The sequence below is a fragment of the Astyanax mexicanus genome, chromosome 9, assembly GCF_023375975.1.
Source record: "Astyanax mexicanus isolate ESR-SI-001 chromosome 9, AstMex3_surface, whole genome shotgun sequence".
NCBI classification, from domain to species: Eukaryota; Metazoa; Chordata; class Actinopteri; order Characiformes; family Acestrorhamphidae; genus Astyanax; species Astyanax mexicanus.
The window spans coordinates 690,181-709,418 of record NC_064416.1 but is presented as its reverse complement, the minus strand read 5'-3'; the positions used below and the strand labels follow the sequence as shown (position 1 = coordinate 709,418).

At 38.3% G+C, this 19,238-nt stretch overlaps 1 protein-coding gene across 1 annotated transcript in view; it reads right to left on the bottom strand.

Moving 5' to 3' along the window:
* loxl1 (lysyl oxidase-like 1) overlaps positions 1 to 18,989 on the bottom strand; it is a 31,779-nt gene extending 12,790 nt beyond the window's left edge. The window contains exons 1-3 of the mRNA XM_022685693.2: positions 17,300 to 18,989; positions 2,520 to 2,628; positions 1,323 to 1,460 (exon numbers count right to left, since the gene is read on the bottom strand). Coding sequence (XP_022541414.2) covers positions 1,323 to 1,460; positions 2,520 to 2,628; positions 17,300 to 18,473 — 1,421 coding nt within the window. The 5' untranslated portion in view covers positions 18,474 to 18,989. The remainder of the gene's footprint in view (positions 1 to 1,322; positions 1,461 to 2,519; positions 2,629 to 17,299) is intronic.
* Between the last annotated feature and the right edge of the window lie 249 nt (positions 18,990 to 19,238).

The window sequence follows — 19,238 nt, the reverse complement described above, 5'->3', positions numbered from 1 at the left end:
AAGAGCTTTTGGACGGCTGTAGAACAGCCCAGGGATCAGTTCAGGAACACTCACTACTTTCCACAGGACGAGGAACAGGACTCAGAGTTTCCACTGGGATATTATATTTCCCATAACCGCTACAGAACCCAGAACTCGGAGCCAACGGCTCTAAATCTTTCAGGATGAGGAGGTGACTCTGCTCAGGTGTTCAGCTTTAAAGCATAAATTTAAACATGTAAAGAGTTGTAGAGGTTCCTAATGTTCCTCCTGTGATAATCCATCCCATAATAACTCCAGTATTCTCGATACACAGTTCCTGTCGTGTTGATAAAGCATCCAATAGCATCCCACACATTTACTATATTTCTATGTGCTGCTATAGAAAACTAATGACCACCTTTTGCTTTCCAGTGTGAACGCAGGGTTAGGCGCTTGTACTGTCTCTCTCTCTCACTCTCTTTTTTTCTTTCTGTCTCAGTCTCACTCTCTCTTTCTTTCTTTGTCTCTGTCTCTCTCTCTCTCTTACTCGCTCTCTGCCTCTCCCTCTCACGCTCTCATGTATATATAACAGAATGTGGTAAAATATAATGTGTTACAATACACTACTGTAAAAAAATTAGAGAAAATCAGTTGCTTTAAATGTAACTTTTGAGTTAATTAAAATAAAAAACAGAACTTTATATCAGTTACTTTGGATGATAGCTTTAGTTTAAATGTTATGTTCTGGTGAATAAAATGTATTTGTGTTTTTTTCATGCAACTAAAATACTGAATTGAAATATTCTTAGAAAAGTTGATGTAAAAGAAAATGAATGTTAAGGAAAAAGTGAATGTTACCGAATTAATCGTAATTCTCAGAAAACAATGATAACTTGTTTGTACTGTATACAACATGATTTACAAGTTTACCTAAGGTAATGGGTAAGTTGATTCAAGTGAAAGATCCTATTTTACCACATTTACCATATTTTTCTCACTATAAGCTGCACCGGATTACAAGCCACATTAAGCGACACCAGTAAGGAATAATGGTGTCGCCATGGTTTCCTTCTAATTCAGCTAGTGGTTCGTCCCACCTAACTTGTTTAACATGGTAACCGCACAGACTACAGTCCGATATACTCACCACTGAACGATGAAAGAGCTAGCGCTTAGCATGGTTAGCGGCTAATGCTAATGCTGCTCCAGCATTAAATTAATTAAATTAATGTAAATTAATTAATATAATTATTATGTTATTTTTTGTTTTTATTGTAAGTAACTTTAATTTAGAGAAGGTGTTTAAGAACACTTGCTGCTGGTAAAAGTTGATGTTAGTAGAGAGGGTAAGCTGGACTCACTGGTGGCAGCTGTGCCACTCCCAGGTGTGTCGCGGTCGGTTGGGCATGAAGTCGGCCGTCCCCTGGTTCTTCACCCTCTGAGGAAAACGCAGCAGAACTCGGATGTCGTAGTCGGTGGTTTCAGAGGTGTAGGCCGTGCTGAGAGAGAGAAACACACTGCAGATCAGATTTTTTGCTTGTTTATCTTGGTAACAGAAAACACAGTCAGATGTTCATCGCTATCTTGGCAACACAAACCCAACTTTTACATCAACAATAAACAGAATAGTAAATAAAATAACATTGCTGTTCCCGTAAATGAGCTGCTGGAGCTCCTTCACAGCGTCAACCAGCAGCTCAGTTTCCTCTGCTGAGAAGAGTTTGTTGAACACGTCCAGGTAGCTGCACCGTTACAATAGCAATCCACCAAATTCGTCAGAGCTCACCTGAGAGTATTCTCTTAAAGGGAATGATGAGCAATGATGAAACACTCTGATTGGTTTATTATTATTCCACGATACACCCAAAATTAAACACACCCATGATTATTAGAATTAAGAGAATTAATATGTCTTTTGCTTTGCGTTTAGAGACACGCAAGGTGTCCTTTTCCGATAGCACGATAGCAAAGACACACTGGCAAGCCCTAAATTAAGCTAGGGTCCAGTGTAAAGAGTTTTGCAGCAATCCTGGTGCATTATTTTAGTCAATTTAATCAATTAATGTGTGATATACACAATTAGTTTTATTTTCAAAAGGATTTTATCTGCACTGTCAAATTTACTGTAAATACACTGTAAAATAACCAAATATATTAATAAAAAATGTTACAGTCTGCTTTTTGCTTTGCGTTTCGAGATACACAAGGTGTACTTTTCCCGACGTTACGATAGGAAAGACGCGCTGACACACCCTAAATCAAGCTGCATGGTGCACGGTTAACGACTCGCCTATAGATTGATAAAACAGTACGTAAAGAATGTAAAAAAGTTTCACCGCTGCCTTATAAAAATGAAAAAGAATCTCAGAGGCTACTTTTTTGGGTAGAGTACCTCTTGGTGAGAAACTGTTAATCGCTTCACCCTTTTACGCCCTCTTGTGGCGAGGTCAGGAATTACTGGATAATAGTATCTATAGCAGAAAAACTCTTTGGTTCACAAAATTGAACAAAATTAATAATAATTTAAATCATTGATAAAAAAAACATAAAATTCTTACCTGGAGAGACATTTTTCCTCGGCTGCACATCGTAACGAGTACATGTGGGAGCGCTGGATGTACGTCGAGGCCTGGACGTAGTTCGGATCCGGAACCAGATCAGGAAGACCTAACGACAAAAGATAATAATAATAGTGTTTACCCTGCATTTACCCAACTTTCACTCTGCTAGGATCTAATTTTTGATTGTTGCCATGATTACTAAGGTGTTATTATGTGGTTGCCAGGCAGTAGCTATGGTATACTGGTGAATGCTAAGGTGTTGCTAAGGGGCAGCTGGTTGGTAGGTAGTTTCTCTAGTCTCCTGTGGTATCCTCGGTGGCTGTCGAGTTTGGTAGTTTAGTATAGAGAGTTTGGTTTGTAGGTAGTTCAGTAGTTTGGTAGGTGGATATTTGTGTAGTTTGGTTGCTGGATAGTTTATTGGGGTAGTTTGGTTGGTGATTTGGTAGGAGGGTAGTTTACTAGTTTAGTAGGTACATAGTTCATAGTTTGTAGTTTGGTAAGTTTGTAGGAAGGTAGGTAAATAAGTTGTTTGGTATGTGGTTCAGTAGGTGGGTAGTTCTGTAGTTTAGTAGGTTGATCATTTGTTGGGTAGATTGATAAGTAATTCGGCAGGCATGTAAGTACACTGCAAAAAATCCATTGGCAAAAACTAGACAAAATGTATGCAAATTAAGACAAATATATGTATATTAAGCAAAAAAAATTCTGCCAATGGGGTAAGCAAAATTTTCATAGTAAGATTTCTTACAAAAAGCAATGACAAAGTCTCAAAATGAGTGAAGAAACACCTAAATCAAGCAAAGAAGCCACTGTTTTTGGACACAAGAATCAGAATAACAATGATTGCTGCTTGATTGTGGTTAGTTTGTTGTGGTAGTTTGGTAGCAGGAGAGTTTGGTAGTTCAGTATGTAGTGTTGCAGTTCTGAAGTTGTGTAGTACAGTAGTGTGGTATGTAGTTCAGTAAGGAAGTAGTTTGGTGGGTGGGTAGTTCTGTAGTTCGGTAGGTAGATAGTTTGTTAATTAGTTTGGTAGGCGGATAGTTTGCTGGGTTGTTTGGTAGGTAGCTGAATAGGTACTTTGCTAGGTAGGTAGTTCAGTATATAGGTAGTTTGGTCAGTAGTTTGTTAGGTAGGTATGTAAGTAGCCAATTCAGTATGTGGGAAGTTCTGTAGTTTGGTAGGTAGATAGTTCGTTCATTAGTTTGGTAGGCGGATAGTTTGCTGGGTAGTTTGTTAGGTAGTTCAGTAGGTAATTTGATAGGTTGGTAGGTCAGTCTGTAGGTAGTTTTGTAGATAGCTTGATAGGTAGTTTGAGAAGTAGTTTGGCAGGTGGCTAGTTCGTTGGGTTGATTGGTCATTATATTGGTGGGTAGGTATGTAATCAGGTATGTAATATGGTAGGTGGATAGTTCTGTAGATTCATATGTAGATTATTTGTTGGGTGGTTTGGTAGGTGGGTAGTTTGTTGGGGTAATTTCGGTTTGTAGTTAGATAGTACAGCACATAATTTTGTAGTTCTAAAAGCACATATTTCAGTAGTTTGGTAGCTGTATAGTGGGGTAGTTTGGTAGTTCAGTATGTAGTTTTGTAGTTCTGAAGGTACAATGTTCAGTAGTTTGGTAGGTAGTTAAGTAGGGAAGTAGTTTGGTAGGTGGATATTTTGTTGGATAGTTTGGTCGGTAGTTCAGTAGGTACTTTGCTAGGTAGTTCATTATGTAGGTAGTTTGTAAGGTAGCTTGATGGGTAGTTTGGCAGGTGTATAGTTAATTGGGTGGGTTTGTAGGTAGTAATTCGGTAGGTGGATAGTTCAATAGTTTGGTAGGTGGATAGTTTGTTGGGGTAGTTTGGTAGTTCAGAATGGAGGCATAAAGTTCAGTATTTTGGTAGGGAGTTCAGTAGGGAAGTAGTTTGGTAGGTGGATAGTTTGTTGGGTAGTTTATTGGGTAGTTTGGTAGGTAGTTATGTAATTAGGTAATTCGGTAGGATGATCATTCTGTAGATTCAGAGGTAGATACTTTATTGGCGTAGTTTGGTAGGTGAGTAATTTTTGGGGTAGTTTGGCAGATACAAAAGTAGATTGGTAGCCCATTAGAAATCTATGATATTTTACTTGTTTCTCATCAATATATAAAAAAAAAAATTAAGATAGCAGTCATAGTGATTTCAGTCCTCTGTCTCTACACTGAAACCTGATGAATATGTTCTCCTGATGAATATTTAACCGCCGCCTCCTTCGTCCCGAAGAGTCTGTAGCTGTTCCTCTTCTTGTCGGAACATAAATCTTGGAGGAGTCAGATAGCAGGATTTGAATTGCAAGTACCACCGAGAGACAACAGCGCCGCGTTCAGAAATGCGCTTTAATATCAATATTTAACTGCCTGTGTTTCTTCCAAGGTCGAGAATAAAGGCAGTGGTAGAGATAGAGAGGCAGTGAGAGATAGCGAGGAACGCCGAGGGGAGTCGAGCAGAACAACAATGATCTCACGTCCCTGCTAGTTCCAAACTGGGCTTCAAACCAACACCGGTGAAAAAACAGATAAATAAATATAACGGAGGAAAAGAGCAGGGCTAGCCGTCACTGCTAATATCTGTTACACTTCAAAGGAAGAGTATAAAGTCGTAAAGAAAGAAATGTATTCGATTTTCCTGTGATAAAAACACTGAGTCACTGTAATGCTGTTAAATCATCTGTGGAATAATCTCAACCTCTTCAGGTATGCGTGGAGTTCTGTAGAACTTTAGAAAACTGTTTCTTCATGAAGTTTTTTACTTTTTATCTCAAAGCATCACTAGTGCAAGTGAGGAAGTGCACTGTTTTGTTGCCAGATTTTGATCAGGGAATTTAACGCTTTTAGCTTTATAGCATTATAACACTTTAATAAACATAGTAATAAATGTGATTCTTTGCATCTACCTCAATACAGCCCAGATCAGTAAGCAGAAGTAAGCAGATCTTTTTGACAAAAGCATCGATTTCTAATAATAACTCAGAAATGGTATAAATGAGAACAGCAGCCACACACTAAGAAAAGTAAGTACAGATTTGTACTTAAAAGAGTACAAAGCTTGTCGCTGGGGCTGTACCTTATATTGAGGTACAAAAAAGTACCTTTCAGTGAAAGTCCTTTTTTGTACCCATGGTTATTGTGGCAGTAAAGATTATAAAGATCATAAACACCATCATCAACTGAATATGGCTCAAAAACTTGATGATCCAAAATTGTTTGGCTTTCAAATAAAAAAATGTGCAATTTAAATATATGTTGTTTATTAGTGCAGTGATACAGAATACTGAATGTACCTTTTGGCCAAATAAATGGTACACTTTTGTACTTATTGCCGTTATGAATGACTTTGTACTTTAGAGAGAACAAATCTGACCCTGTAAAGACCAATATTATACCTTTGAGGGTACAATTATGAAGAGTATACCTATCATACCTCTGTTTTTTAGAGTGTACTGACTGAAACATGAATGGGAGTTCTTGTGATGTTAACCATTGTAAAGGACTGCCCCTCAACAAAAAGAGCGAATCAGCTTGCTGCATACACTGCAAGTGAGGGGGACACAGATGTGGAGATCTGTGCAAGAGCAGCAGCCAAAACAAGCCATAAAAATTAAGATTTAATCAAATAATCAGCATATTTTAGAACTGGATTTACTGAAATAGTTTTTGTTAGGTAGTTTGGTAGTTCTAAAGGAACGTAGTTTAGTAGTTTGGTAGGTAGTTCAGTAGTGAAGTAGTTTGGTAGGTGGATAGTTCTGCAGTTTGATAGGTAGTTTGTTATTTAGTTTGGTAGGTGGATAGTTTGTTATGGTAGTTTGGTAGTTTTTTAGTACAGTATTTAGTTTTGTAATTCTAAATTTAAATCAGAACTTTGGTAGGTAATTCAATACGGAAGTAATTCGGTAGGTGGATAGTTGTGCAGTTTGTAGGTAGATAGTTCATTAGTTTTAGTTCAGTATGTAGTTTGATAAGTAGGTGGATAGTTCATTGGTATGTAATTCAGCAGGTGGGTAGTTCAGTATTTTGGTAGATAGATAGTTTGTTGGGTAGTTTGGTAGGTTTTCTGGTAGTTTAGTATGTAGTTTTGTAGTTCTGAAGGTACTTCGTTCAGTAGTTTGGTAGATAATTCAGTTGGGAAGTAGTTTGGTAGGTGGGAAGTTCTGTAGTTTGGTAGGTGTAAGTGTAAGTGTAAGATGTATGTGTTTTACTTATATAAGAAATAATTATATTAATCAGTCTTACTTACAATTCTCATCTTGATTTAAGGAATATTTAAAAAGAATTTGACTCAAAATAACGACAAAAAGACACAAAATAAAAGATTTTTGCTTGATATAAATCTTATTTATTTATTTGAGATTATAGCTTATTTTAGGCAATCTTAATAAGAAAAGTTTGCTCACCCCACTGGCAGATTTTTTATTTGCTTATTTTAAGCATTTATGTCTCAATTCACATATATTTTGTCTAGTTTTTCACTAATGATGACTTGGTGAACTTTTACCAATAAAAAGCAATCAATAATGTATTGAAAACCCCTATAAACTATTGATAATCAGTGTTTTTTTACAGTTTGCATAGTGTTCTCTACACACTGAGTAGTTAAAGGCGGAGGTTTGGCTGTTGCTCAGCTCTGAGTACACATACCATTTATTACCCCTCTCTGAAGCTTCAGGAAGTGTTCTGGGTCAGGTTTAGTAAATACTGTAGAGTCCGTGTGAAAATCAGAGACCCTCTAACGGAAGTTTCTTTCAGGTTCGCCCTTTTAAAACACCGATATTAACTTCTGACTTATTATTTTATCTTTATCTTATTATTAATGACTTTATTACTGCAGTTTTTCTCCTGTCAGATTAACTCTAATTCTCTTCTCTGCTGAAACTGAGACTCAGTCCTTAATCATGTTAATCTGAGCTAAAGGCTAAAGCTGCTGTTTCCATGTGGGTCAGCCAGACGTCTTCCTGTAGCAGATTTTTATCCAGTTTCTAAGAGTCTTTATTTGAAGGCATAGGAACCGGTGGGCATTGACGCAATTGGTCAACCAATTAGTGAATATCATTATCATTATCATAATACTCATGAATTCGCAAACACTAATAAAAGTAGTATGAAAATGATCTACAGTGAAGAAAATAATAATTTGATCCCTTGCTGATTTTGTAAGTTTGCCCACTGACAAAGACATGACCAGTCTATAATTTTAATGGTAGCTTAATTTTAAAAGTGAGAAATTATCAATAATAAAATGCACACAAAAATCACATTGTAGAAATGATATACATTTATTTGCATTTTTGCTAAGAGAAATATGTATTTGATCCACTACCAACAATTAAGAGTTCTGGCTTATACAGACCAGTTAGACATTCCTAATCAACTCATTACCTGCATTAAAGACATCTGTCTTAAATTAACACCTGTATAAAAGACTTAATTCATCCGTCAGATTCTAACCTCTACAACATGGGCAAGACCAAACAGCTTTCTAAGAACTAAGGATGTCAGGGACAAGATCATAGACCTTTACAAGGCTGGAATGGGCTTCAAAATACAACTATAAATACAAAATGACTGTCAATCCACATTGATCTGTGGCTTTAGGCAAAATCTCACCTTGTGGAGTAATCTTGATCATGAGGAAGGTGAGAGATCAGCCTAAAACTACGCAAAGGGGAACTGGTTAATGATCTCAAGGTAGCTGGGACCACAGTCACCAACAAAACCATTGTTAACACTTTATGCCGTAATGGATTAAATAGATTCTGCAGTGCCCGCAAGTTTGCTAATGAACCCCTGGATGATTCTGAGAGTGATTAGGAGAAGGGTCTGTGGTCAAATGAGACAAAAATTAAGCTCATTGGCATTAACTCAACTCACCATGTTTGTCAAGCATGGAGGAGGTGGAAATATGATGTTTGGGAGCATTAAAATGGATTGTTGCTGGGTCTTCCAGCACGACAATGACCCAAAACATACAGCCAAGAAAACAAAGGAGGAGCACATTAAAAAAGAAGCACATTAAGAGTGTTCTAGACAGTTTCCAGAGCTTAATTCCATAAAAAAATGTATGGAGTTGCCAAGCAAAAATCTCTCACTTTTTAAAATAACTTACCCTTAAAATTATAGACTTATATAGACATTATATTATAGATTAAAATTATTGATTATATAAACTTTTGGTGGGGCATAAGATAGCACTGAGCATCATGACACACGTTGCATAGGGTGTAAGATAGGGCCCATTAAGTTGACAACCTGTAAATTATCAACTATACGGCAACTTACCCACAATTAATTGATCAATAAACTAACTGCAGGTGATTTGTTTAGTTGTTTAATTGCTGCTAATTCAGTATACAGCTTTTATTTGTAACTGATAGTGTGTTAAATGGTTAAAAGATCTCTGGAAATAAAGTTTTACTGTAAATTCAGAAACAGGAACAGTATTTAAGCTCCAGAGTTTTCTGTTAACAGTTAGAGGAAGTGTAGGAATGATTCACACACTGGGAAAAGTCCAGATTTGCAGATTTGCAGGTTTAATTTAGTGAGTACTGGAGTTTTACAGCTGCTTTTACTGGGCAGAACAACACTGGAAGTCGTTACTCAGGCAAACAGATTTAAAAGAGGCGGCCGGACGGTGTGGAATTTATCACGGTGTTGCTATAGTTCAGAGCTTAACCTGCAGGTTTCCCTTACTTACTGTGATAATATGGAATTCCTACTGAGATAAACCAGAAGATAAAACAATGGATGAGAATTAAAAACCTCTGGAATATAATCAAGAGGAAGATGGATGATCACAAACCATCAAACCACCAAACTGAACTGCTTGAATTTTTACACCAGGAGTAAAGCAGCATAAAGTTATCCAAAAGCAGTGTGTAAGACTGGTGGAGGAGAACATGATGCCAAGATGCATGAAATTAAAACTGTGATTAAAAACCAACCAGGATTATTCCACCAAATATTGATTATTTCTGAACTCTTAAAACTTTATGAATATGAACTTGTTTTCTTTGCATTATTTGAGGTCTGAAAGCTCTGCATCTTTTTTGTTATTTCAGACATTTCTCATTTTCTGTAAATAAATGCTCTAAATGAGAATATTTTTATTTGTAATTTGGGAGAAATGTTGTCTGTAGTTTATAGAATAAAACAACAATGTTCATTTTACTCAAACATAAGAGCTGTGTCTATCTTATCCATTGTTCCATTCATCGCTCTATAAGCGAGTCTTTAACTTTTTGCATCATGCAGCTTGATTTAGAGCATGTCAGCGTGTCTTTGCTATCATAACGACAGGAAAAGTACACCAGCTCAAAACACAAAGCAAAGGCACTAATGTAATAATTCTCTTAATTAATGATGGGTGTGGTTTATTTGGGGCGTAACATGAAATTAATAAACCAATCAGAGAGTCTCTTGCTCATCATTCTCTTTAAGAGTAGATCAGGTGAGCTCTGTCTTTGGTGGATTGCTATTGTAACGGTGCAGCTACCTGGACGTGTTCAACAAACTCTTCTCAGCAGAGGAAACTGAGCTGCTGGTTGACGCTGTGAAGGAGCTCCAGCAGCTCATTTACGGGAACAGCAATGTTATTTTATTTACTATTCTGTTTATTGTTGATGTAAAAGTTGGGTTTGTGCTGCTGTGTGTTCATGTGTGTGTAATAAGTGGGGGTGTACGCTCGGTGCAGCGCCTGTGTTACCAAGATCTGACTGTTGGCGTCTGTCTAGGTTGTATTCAGTCAGTGGAGCTCCTGTGTTTTCTGTTACCAAGATAAACAAGATAAAACTCCAGAAATGTACCTGAACACACCTCATTTCCAGAACACCACGCCCATCAGAAAGTCTCATATGAAACTTCTGATGAAGGTCTACAGTATGTTGCATTATAAATTAAGATCAAACACTTTTATACACCACTTTATTTATAGTATTTACAGTATAAAGAAACACTTCACACGTTTGGAATTTTCTTCATGTTCTCTAGTCAACAGACTCCATATGTGCTGCTCAAAGGGACTTTCCATTGCCATACATATGTTAGAGTAACACACACACACACACACTTACAAACACACACACTCCTTGCAACCAACCCCACCCCCAAACTGCCTCAATTCCTAAGTACTTCACCCCACCCCTCAGTATTGCACATACTGGGATCATTCACTCCCCCACCAGACGTGATGAAGTCATTGCCGTAACCGCGACCAGCCCCTCAAACAATGAGCGCATTTTATAAAGAATGCCTATCCATCTATACGCTGCACTTATACCCTCACAACCCCCCAACACCCCCCAACACCTGGTTCCAATAACCCCGTCCAATCCCGATCAGATCAGCTCCTGATCCTGAAACTCCTGAAACTCTTGTGTTGGTAAATTAAAATGCAGTAAAGCTACAGGGGATTGGAGAATGCATTATGTCATCAATCTCAAAACTAGAATTTGGACGCTTTTGGACGAGGAAAGGTGGTAATCCACATTTTACCAATTAAAATGTTGAGTAAATCTAATATTTCAAGGCGATTTACTGCACTAGGTTTTGAGTTTTAAGGTTTTAAAGAACTTTAAATGTACTTTTCACATCATATTCACTTATTAAAGACGTCTCTAGCAGCTGCATCAATTACAAATGATGATTGTTGCACTGTAAGAACAGGGCTCAACACTGCGGGTCTGAAAGGACCTAAAAATAAAACAAAATTTAATCAAATGAAACTTGAATGTTGATCACCCCAGCATCTCAGTGATAAAACTCCTGCATCTGGACTGCAATTGTAAAAACAGGAGGACCAGTGAGTTTTTAGGCTTTATTTTTTCTCGGTTACATGACATCAGTAGCGTTCAGTAGCTCCTCCATTTCCATTCACTGTTGTGTTTTTTTAACATGGATCTTCGTGGAAACCGTGGTGCACCCAAAGTGTACTGTGAGCAGCAGTGGACAAATAGCTGTTTTATTAAAGGCGAACTCATTGATCATTCTGCATGTGCTGTGCTCTTACAGTCATCTTTACAGGATTTTACCACGCCTAGAGAGAGTAGCAGCAACAGTGCTGAACTTTCTCCATTTGTAGAGCGTCTGTCTTACCGTGGACACATGAACATCAAGGCTTTTAGAGATACTTTTGTAACTCTTTCCAGCTTCATGTAGGTCAACAATTCTTGAGCGTAGGTCTTCTGAGAGCTTGATCTTTTGTGTGAGGCATGATTCACATCAAGCAAAGCTTCTTAAGAACAGTGAACTCTAAACTGGTGTGTTTTTATGTTTTTATAGGGCAGGGCAGCTTTATCCAACACATCCAATCACATCTCATCACATCCTGCCTCCAATTAGTGCATTAGCTCTTAGAAAAGACTATCATTAGTCTTGGGGTTCAAATACTTTTCCTCCTCACTGTAAATATTAACATGTTGTGTTCAATAAAACAATGCAAATATATCATTGTTTGTGTGGTTTTAGTTTAAGCAGACTGTGTTTGTCTATTGTTGTGACGTAGATGAAGATCAGAACACATTTAATCACCAATTTATACAGAAATACAAGTATAATCTCAAAGAGTTCACATACTTTTTCTTGCAACTGTAAATCTAACCAACTTAAAAATTCACTTCATGGTTTTAGTTATTTAGTTAGGTAAATTCTGCTGACTCTTTAACAGGAAACTTAATAAAGTTATTTGAGGCGATTAGTTTGCTATAGTTTACAGAGTGATTTGAATATTTTTTTCTTCAGCTAATGCTAAAATCACATTAAGGAGAACAATTTAAAGCTTAGTTTTTTACTGTGAACATGAACATAACGTTAGTTTTCAGCTGCAGGAGTAAATAAGTGTAGATTCAGGCCGAGCGTTTTTTCAGTCCCTCGGGCTTCGAGTTCGTCCGACCCAGAAGGGTCACGCTTGCCAGGAAACACATAGAGATGGCAGGAGAACAACATTTTTTAGATCTCTCGCTTTTTTCCTCACTTCCTTTAGCTCAAAGAGAAAAGAGAGAGAGAGAGAGAGTTTGAAGCTCGTCCACACGTGCATCCATTTCACATTACTACCAGCTGTGCAGCTCTATTAGAATTCAGGTCTGATATACAGTGAGCTAACACAGTGTCCCACCACAGCTCTCATAGTGAACACTCACTAAAAGTGCTGTTTTTACACCAGAAAAAGACTAAAATCAGGGTGAATGTTGGTGTTACATTGTATTTTGTACTGTACAAAGGCTTAAAATGTGTTTTTAACACTGAAGACCAATCAAACAAGACCATATCTCAGTAGATCCAGACAGAGAACACCTACTTCAGTTTTTCTTGTATTATTTTAGGTTCTTGGTTTTCATTACCTGTATATTCTTTTAATTATGATATCTTATAATGTTCTGTTAACATTGTTCTTTAATGTCTTTTTAAAAATGAATTCATTGTTAATATTTATATTCCATTTTCTCTGTTGTGCCCGAACTGCTCTGTAATTAATCTACAGTTACAGTAGATACAGAATCACCACCACTGTAATCTGTTGTACCCGTACTGCTCTGTAATTAATCTACAGTTACAGTAGATACAGAATCACCAGCACCGTAATCTGTTGTACCCGTACTGCTCTGTAATTAATCTACAGTTACAGTAGATACAGAATCACCAGCACTGTAATCTGTTGTACCCGTACTGCTCTGTAATTAATCTACAGTTACAGTAGATACAAAATCACCAGCACTGTAATCTGTTGTACCCGTACTGCTCTGTAATTAATCTACAGTTACAGTAGATACAGAATCACCAGCACTGTAATCTGTTGTACCCGTACTGCTCTGTAATTAATCTACAGTTACAGTAGATACAGAATCACCAGCACTGTAATCTGTTGTACCCGTACTGCTTTGTAATTAATCTACAGTTACAGTAGATACAGAATCACCAGCACCGTAATCTGTTGTACCCGTACTGCTCTGTAATTAATCTACAGTTACAGTAGATACAGAATCACCACCACTGTAATCTGTTGTACCCGTACTGCTCTGTAATTAATCTACAGTTACAGTAGATACAGAATCACCAGCACTGTAATCTGTTGTACTCATACTGCTCTGTAATTAATCTACAGTTACAGTAGATACAGAATCACCAGCACTGTAATCTGTTGTACCCGTACTGCTCTGTAATTAATCTACAGTTACAGTAGATACAGAATCACCAGCACCGTAATCTGTTGTACCCGTACTGCTCTGTAATTAATCTACAGTTACAGTAGATACAGAATCACCAGCACCGTAATCTGTTGAACCCGTACTGCTCTGTAATTAATCTACAGTTACAGTAGATACAGAATCACCAGCACCGTAATATGTTGTACCCGTACTGCTCTGTAATTAATCTACAGTTACAGTAGATACAGAATCACCAGCACTGTAATCTGTTGTACTCATACTGCTCTGTAATTAATCTACAGTTACAGTAGATACAGAATCACCAGCACTGTAATCTGTTGTACCCGTACTGCTCTGTAATTAATCTACAGTTACAGTAGATACAGAATCACCAGCACCGTAATCTGTTGTACCCGTACTGCTCTGTAATTAATCTACAGTTACAGTAGATACAGAATCACCAGCACTGTAATCTGTTGTACCCGTACTGCTCTGTAATTAATCTACAGTTACAGTAGATACAGAATCACCAGCACTTTAATCTGTAACTAATCTACAGTTACAGTAGATACAGAATCACCAGCACTGTAATCTGTTGTACCCGTACTGCTCTGTAATTAATCTACAGTTACAGTAGATACAGAATCACCAGCACCGTAATCTGTTGTACCTGTACTGCTCTGTAATTAATCTACAGTTACAGTAGATACAGAATCACCAGCACCGTAATCTGTTGTACCCGTACTGCTCTGTAATTAATCTACAGTTACAGTAGATACAGAATCACCAGCACTGTAATCTGTTGTACCCGTACTGCTCTGTAATTAATCTACAGTTACAGTAGATACAGAATCACCAGCACCGTAATCTGTTGTACCCATACTGCTCTGTAATTAATCTACAGTTACAGTAGATACAGAGTCACCAGCACCGTAATCTGTTGTACCCATACTGCTCTGTAATTAATCTACAGTTACAGTAGATACAGAATCACCAGCACTGTAATCTGTTGTACCCGTACTGCTCTGTAATTAATCTACAGTTACAGTAGATACAGAATCACCAGCACTGTAATCTGTTGTACCCGTACTGCTCTGTAATTAATCTACAGTTACAGTAGATACAGAATCACCAGCACCGTAATCTGTTGTACCTGTACTGCTCTGTAATTAATCTACAGTTACAGTAGATACAGAATCACCAGCACTGTAATCTGTTGTACCCGTACTGCTCTGTAATTAATCTACAGTTACAGTAGATACAGAATCACCAGCACCGTAATCTGTTGTACCCGTACTGCTCTGTAATTAATCTACAGTTACAGTAGATACAGAATCACCAGCACTGTAATCTGTTGTACCCGTACTGCTCTGTAATTAATCTACAGTTACAGTAGATACAGAATCACCAGCACTGTAATCTGTTGTGCCCGTACTGCTCTGTAATTAATCTACAGTTACAGTAGATACAGAATCACCAGCACTGTAATCTGTTGTACCTTTACTGCTCTGTAATTAATCTACAGTTACAGTAGATACAGAATCACCAGCACTGTAATCTGTTGTGCCCATACTGCTCTGTAATTAATCTACAGTTACAGTAGATACAGAATCACCAGCACCGTAATCTGTTGTACCCGTACTGCTCTGTAATTAATCTACAGTTACAGTAGATACAGAATCACCAGCACTGTAATCTGTTGTACCCATACTGCTCTGTAATTAATCTACAGTTACAGTAGATACAGAATCACCAGCACTGTAATCTGTTGTACCCATACTGCTCTGTAATTAATCTACAGTTACAGTAGATACAGAATCACCAGCACTGTAATCTGTTGTACCCATACTGCTCTGTAATTAATCTACAGTTACAGTAGATACAGAATCACCAGCACTGTAATCTGTTGTGCCCATACTGCTCTGTAATTAATCTACAGTTACAGTAGATACAGAATCACCAGCACTGTAATCTGTTGTGCCCGTACTGCTCTGTAATTAATCTACAGTTACAGTAGATACAGAATCACCAGCACTGTAATCTGTTGTGCCCATACTGCTCTGTAATTAATCTACAGTTACAGTAGATACAGAATCACCAGCACTGTAATCTGTTGTGCCCATACTGCTCTGTAATTAATCTACAGTTACAGAAGATACAGAATCACCAGCACTGTAATCTGTTGTACCCATACTGCTCTGTAATTAATCTACAGTTACAGTAGATACAGAATCACCAGCGTAACACAGCAAAAAATTAATTGGCAAAAACTAGACAAAATATATGTACATTGAGATGTACAGCTCTTTAAAAATTAAGAGAGCTCGATAGGTTTCTGAATCAGTTCATCTGATTTTGCTATTTATAGGTTTATGTTTGAGTAAAATGAACATTGTTGTTTTATTCTATAAACTACAGACAACATTTCTCCCAAATTCCAAATAAAAATATTCTCATTTAGAGCATTTATTTACAGAAAATGAGAAATGACTGAAATAACAAAAAAAGATGCAGAGCTTTCAGACCTCAAATAATGCAAAGAAAACAACAAGTTCATATTCATAAAGTTTTAAGAGTTCAGAAATAATCAATATTTGGTGGAATAATCCTGGTTGGTTTTTAATCACAGTTTTCTTCATGCATCTTGGCATCATGTTCTCCTCCACCAGTCTTACACACTGCTTTTGGATAACTTTATGCTGCTTTACTCCTGGTGCAAAAATTCAAGCAGTTCAGTTTGGTGGTTTGATGGCTTGTGATCATCCATCTCCCTCTTGATTATTTATTACATTGAGATCATTTTTCTTAGTAAGATTTCTTTAAAATAAGCTCAATATCACAAAGACTTAAAACAAGCAAAACTAAATGATTTCTTAATTTTGGCTTACATTTAGACACAAGAATCAGAATACCTTGGCTTTGTGCTTGTATTGAGCTTAAATTGCTTAAATAATTAGAAATGTCTGAGTAAGAAAGATTAAGATAATCACACAATGTTTAGTAAGAGACAGATTTTATGTAGACCCTATATAAGTAAATAAGTAAGTAAATAGATAACAATAAAAAATGGTGATTTACATCCTGTGGAAGTTAGATAATAGACTGTTAAATCGTATATAAGATATCTAAGATAACTAAGCTAAGATTTCTTAAAATAAGAACAATCAAAGACTTAAATCAAGGAGAACTCACTGATTTCTTAAATCAGAATACCTTGGTTGGTGACATTTTTGTGCTTACTTTGAGTTTAAATTGCTTAAATAAGCTGAAATTTCTAAGTAATACTGATTAGGATCATCATGCAATGCTTAGTAAGACTAAAATTCTTATCAGAGAAGAGAATAAGATTCAACGGCTTGAAATTAGATCATTTTTATGAGACCCCAGTGACCAGATTTCTTATAGACCCTAAGTAATAAATAAATAAATAAATAAATACATAAATAACATCCTGGAGAAGTTAGAAATTAGACTGTTTTTAAAGGGAATATTATCTTAATACTGTATCTAACCACTTAAAAAAATTATTTTTGTTTTTGCGGTGTGTAAAGCAGATTCTATAAAACGAGTCACAAAAACAACGATAATTTCCGACTTTTAAAAATGAGTATTAAAGGTACTTTACCTCTTTGTTGAGGTCTGTAGACACTTCCCGCACTGACGCTGGGGTTCTCGGCGGCGTTGGAGGTCAGAGGATTTCGTGGAGACTGCTGGACGAACGGAGGAAGAGGCTGAGGTCTTCCGAATGGTGGAAACTGCTCGTATTGAGGGCTTTGCAGGGCAGGTTGACCTCCTGTTCCGGCGCCGGTTGCGGCAGCTCGATTAGCTCCATTACCTGCGGTCTCGTCGTTGTACAGGCTGTGGGTGTAGCGGCGGTCCAGACCGTCGGAGAACGGGGGTTGTGCTGGTTGAGCTGGTTGTGCTGGTTGAGCAGGAACAGGTGCATATGGCTGACCATATGGTGGATAGTAGCGATAAGCATCGTCTGTAAAGTCTGACCTTGGAGCCACTGGTGCCAGAATTCCTCCTCCACCACCACCACCTCCAGGGAACGCACCACCAACACCAACACCTCCACCAACACTTCCATAGCTTCCAACAGAATACCCACCACCACCAGCATAGCCCCCTCCGGTGAACCCTCCACCAGCGCCGGTAGAGTATCCTGTACCCGTTCCTGTTCCCGTACCTCGAAACGGTGGTTCGTACGGTTCATACGGAAAAGGGTACGCAGGTTGCGGTTGGAACGGGTACTGTTGGTACGTTGGCACATTAAAAGACGATGATGAAGAAGAACCAGTAGAAGAAGATGAAGAAGTTCTATAACGAGTTCCACTTCCGCCAGACGACTGAAACCGACTACTACTCGCCGATTCGCCTGTTCCTACAGTCCCTTGGCGCCAGTTGTCCGGCACCTGCCCGAATCCGAAGGGATGCCTCGCCTGTCCCCTCACTGTTTCCGAACCACCTCTAGAAGGTGCCTGGCGTCGCACGTTCCCACCTGGCCTGGTTCTTCGGTTCTGAGAGGTATCGGCCAGAATCAAGCGATGGTTCCTGTCCTGTTCTTGTGCCCGAGCTGGAACGTACTCGGCGCCACTGTTGAGCAGACTAAAGACTCGACCATTGTTCTCCCATTGGATCATCTGCCTCCAGGGGTACGAGGAAGCTGAAGAGGATGAAGAAGAGGAAGATGAGGATGAAGAATCCTGGCCCTGAGCTTCAGGTTGGGCTTGGGATTGTACCTCCACGGCACCCAGTAACATCCACACCCACCACGTCACGAAAAGGACCTGCAGCATCTTCAGCTTTGCAGAATCCAAATCCTTTTGCTTTGAGTTGCAGGTTCAAGGTTTCTTGCAAATGCAAATTCCTTTTTTAAGAACTTTTTATAGACTTTTTTAGGACTTTAGGACTATAGGAATAAAGTTCCAGGTTGTGGAAGATACAGAACATGCCACATTAGGTAGACCACAGTAGGTAAGGCCTTCAAAAAAGACCTTTTAAAAGCCCTTTTAAAGAATGTTTAGAGCCTAAAAGTGGTGGTAAAACTGCTAAAACTCTGTCCACCGAGTCGTAGTTTGTGCAGGCATACCCGCGAGGACGCCAGGCTACTTCGGAGGCCCCAGAGCAGACGTTGGTGTGAAAATCCCCCCGTTTCCTGCAGCTCTGGATGTGGAGTTGTTGTCGCTGGACTGAGCATTGCTCTCAGACTCTCTCAGGAGAGGACTGCCTACAGCTCTCGCGCTCCTGCTCTCTGTTTGCCTCTCTGATTGCTTACAATGGGCTGTGAAAAAAAAAGAGAAAAGCCCCCCTCGCCTGCTCTCGCGCCCTCGCTCTGCTTTCTCTTTAAAGTGTGCAGATCCCACATGGCCCTAGTGCTAGAGCTGTTCCCACATCAGTGCAGAAAAGCCTGAGCTCTGAACTGCTTTCCAGAGTCAAAACACCACCATCTGGAGACACACTTACTGTACACTGAAAAAAACATGAGTAAAATTTACAACTTTCTGCATTTGCTTTTTTTAAGTACATTTAATTACAGATGAATTTAAGTCCTTAAATCCTTT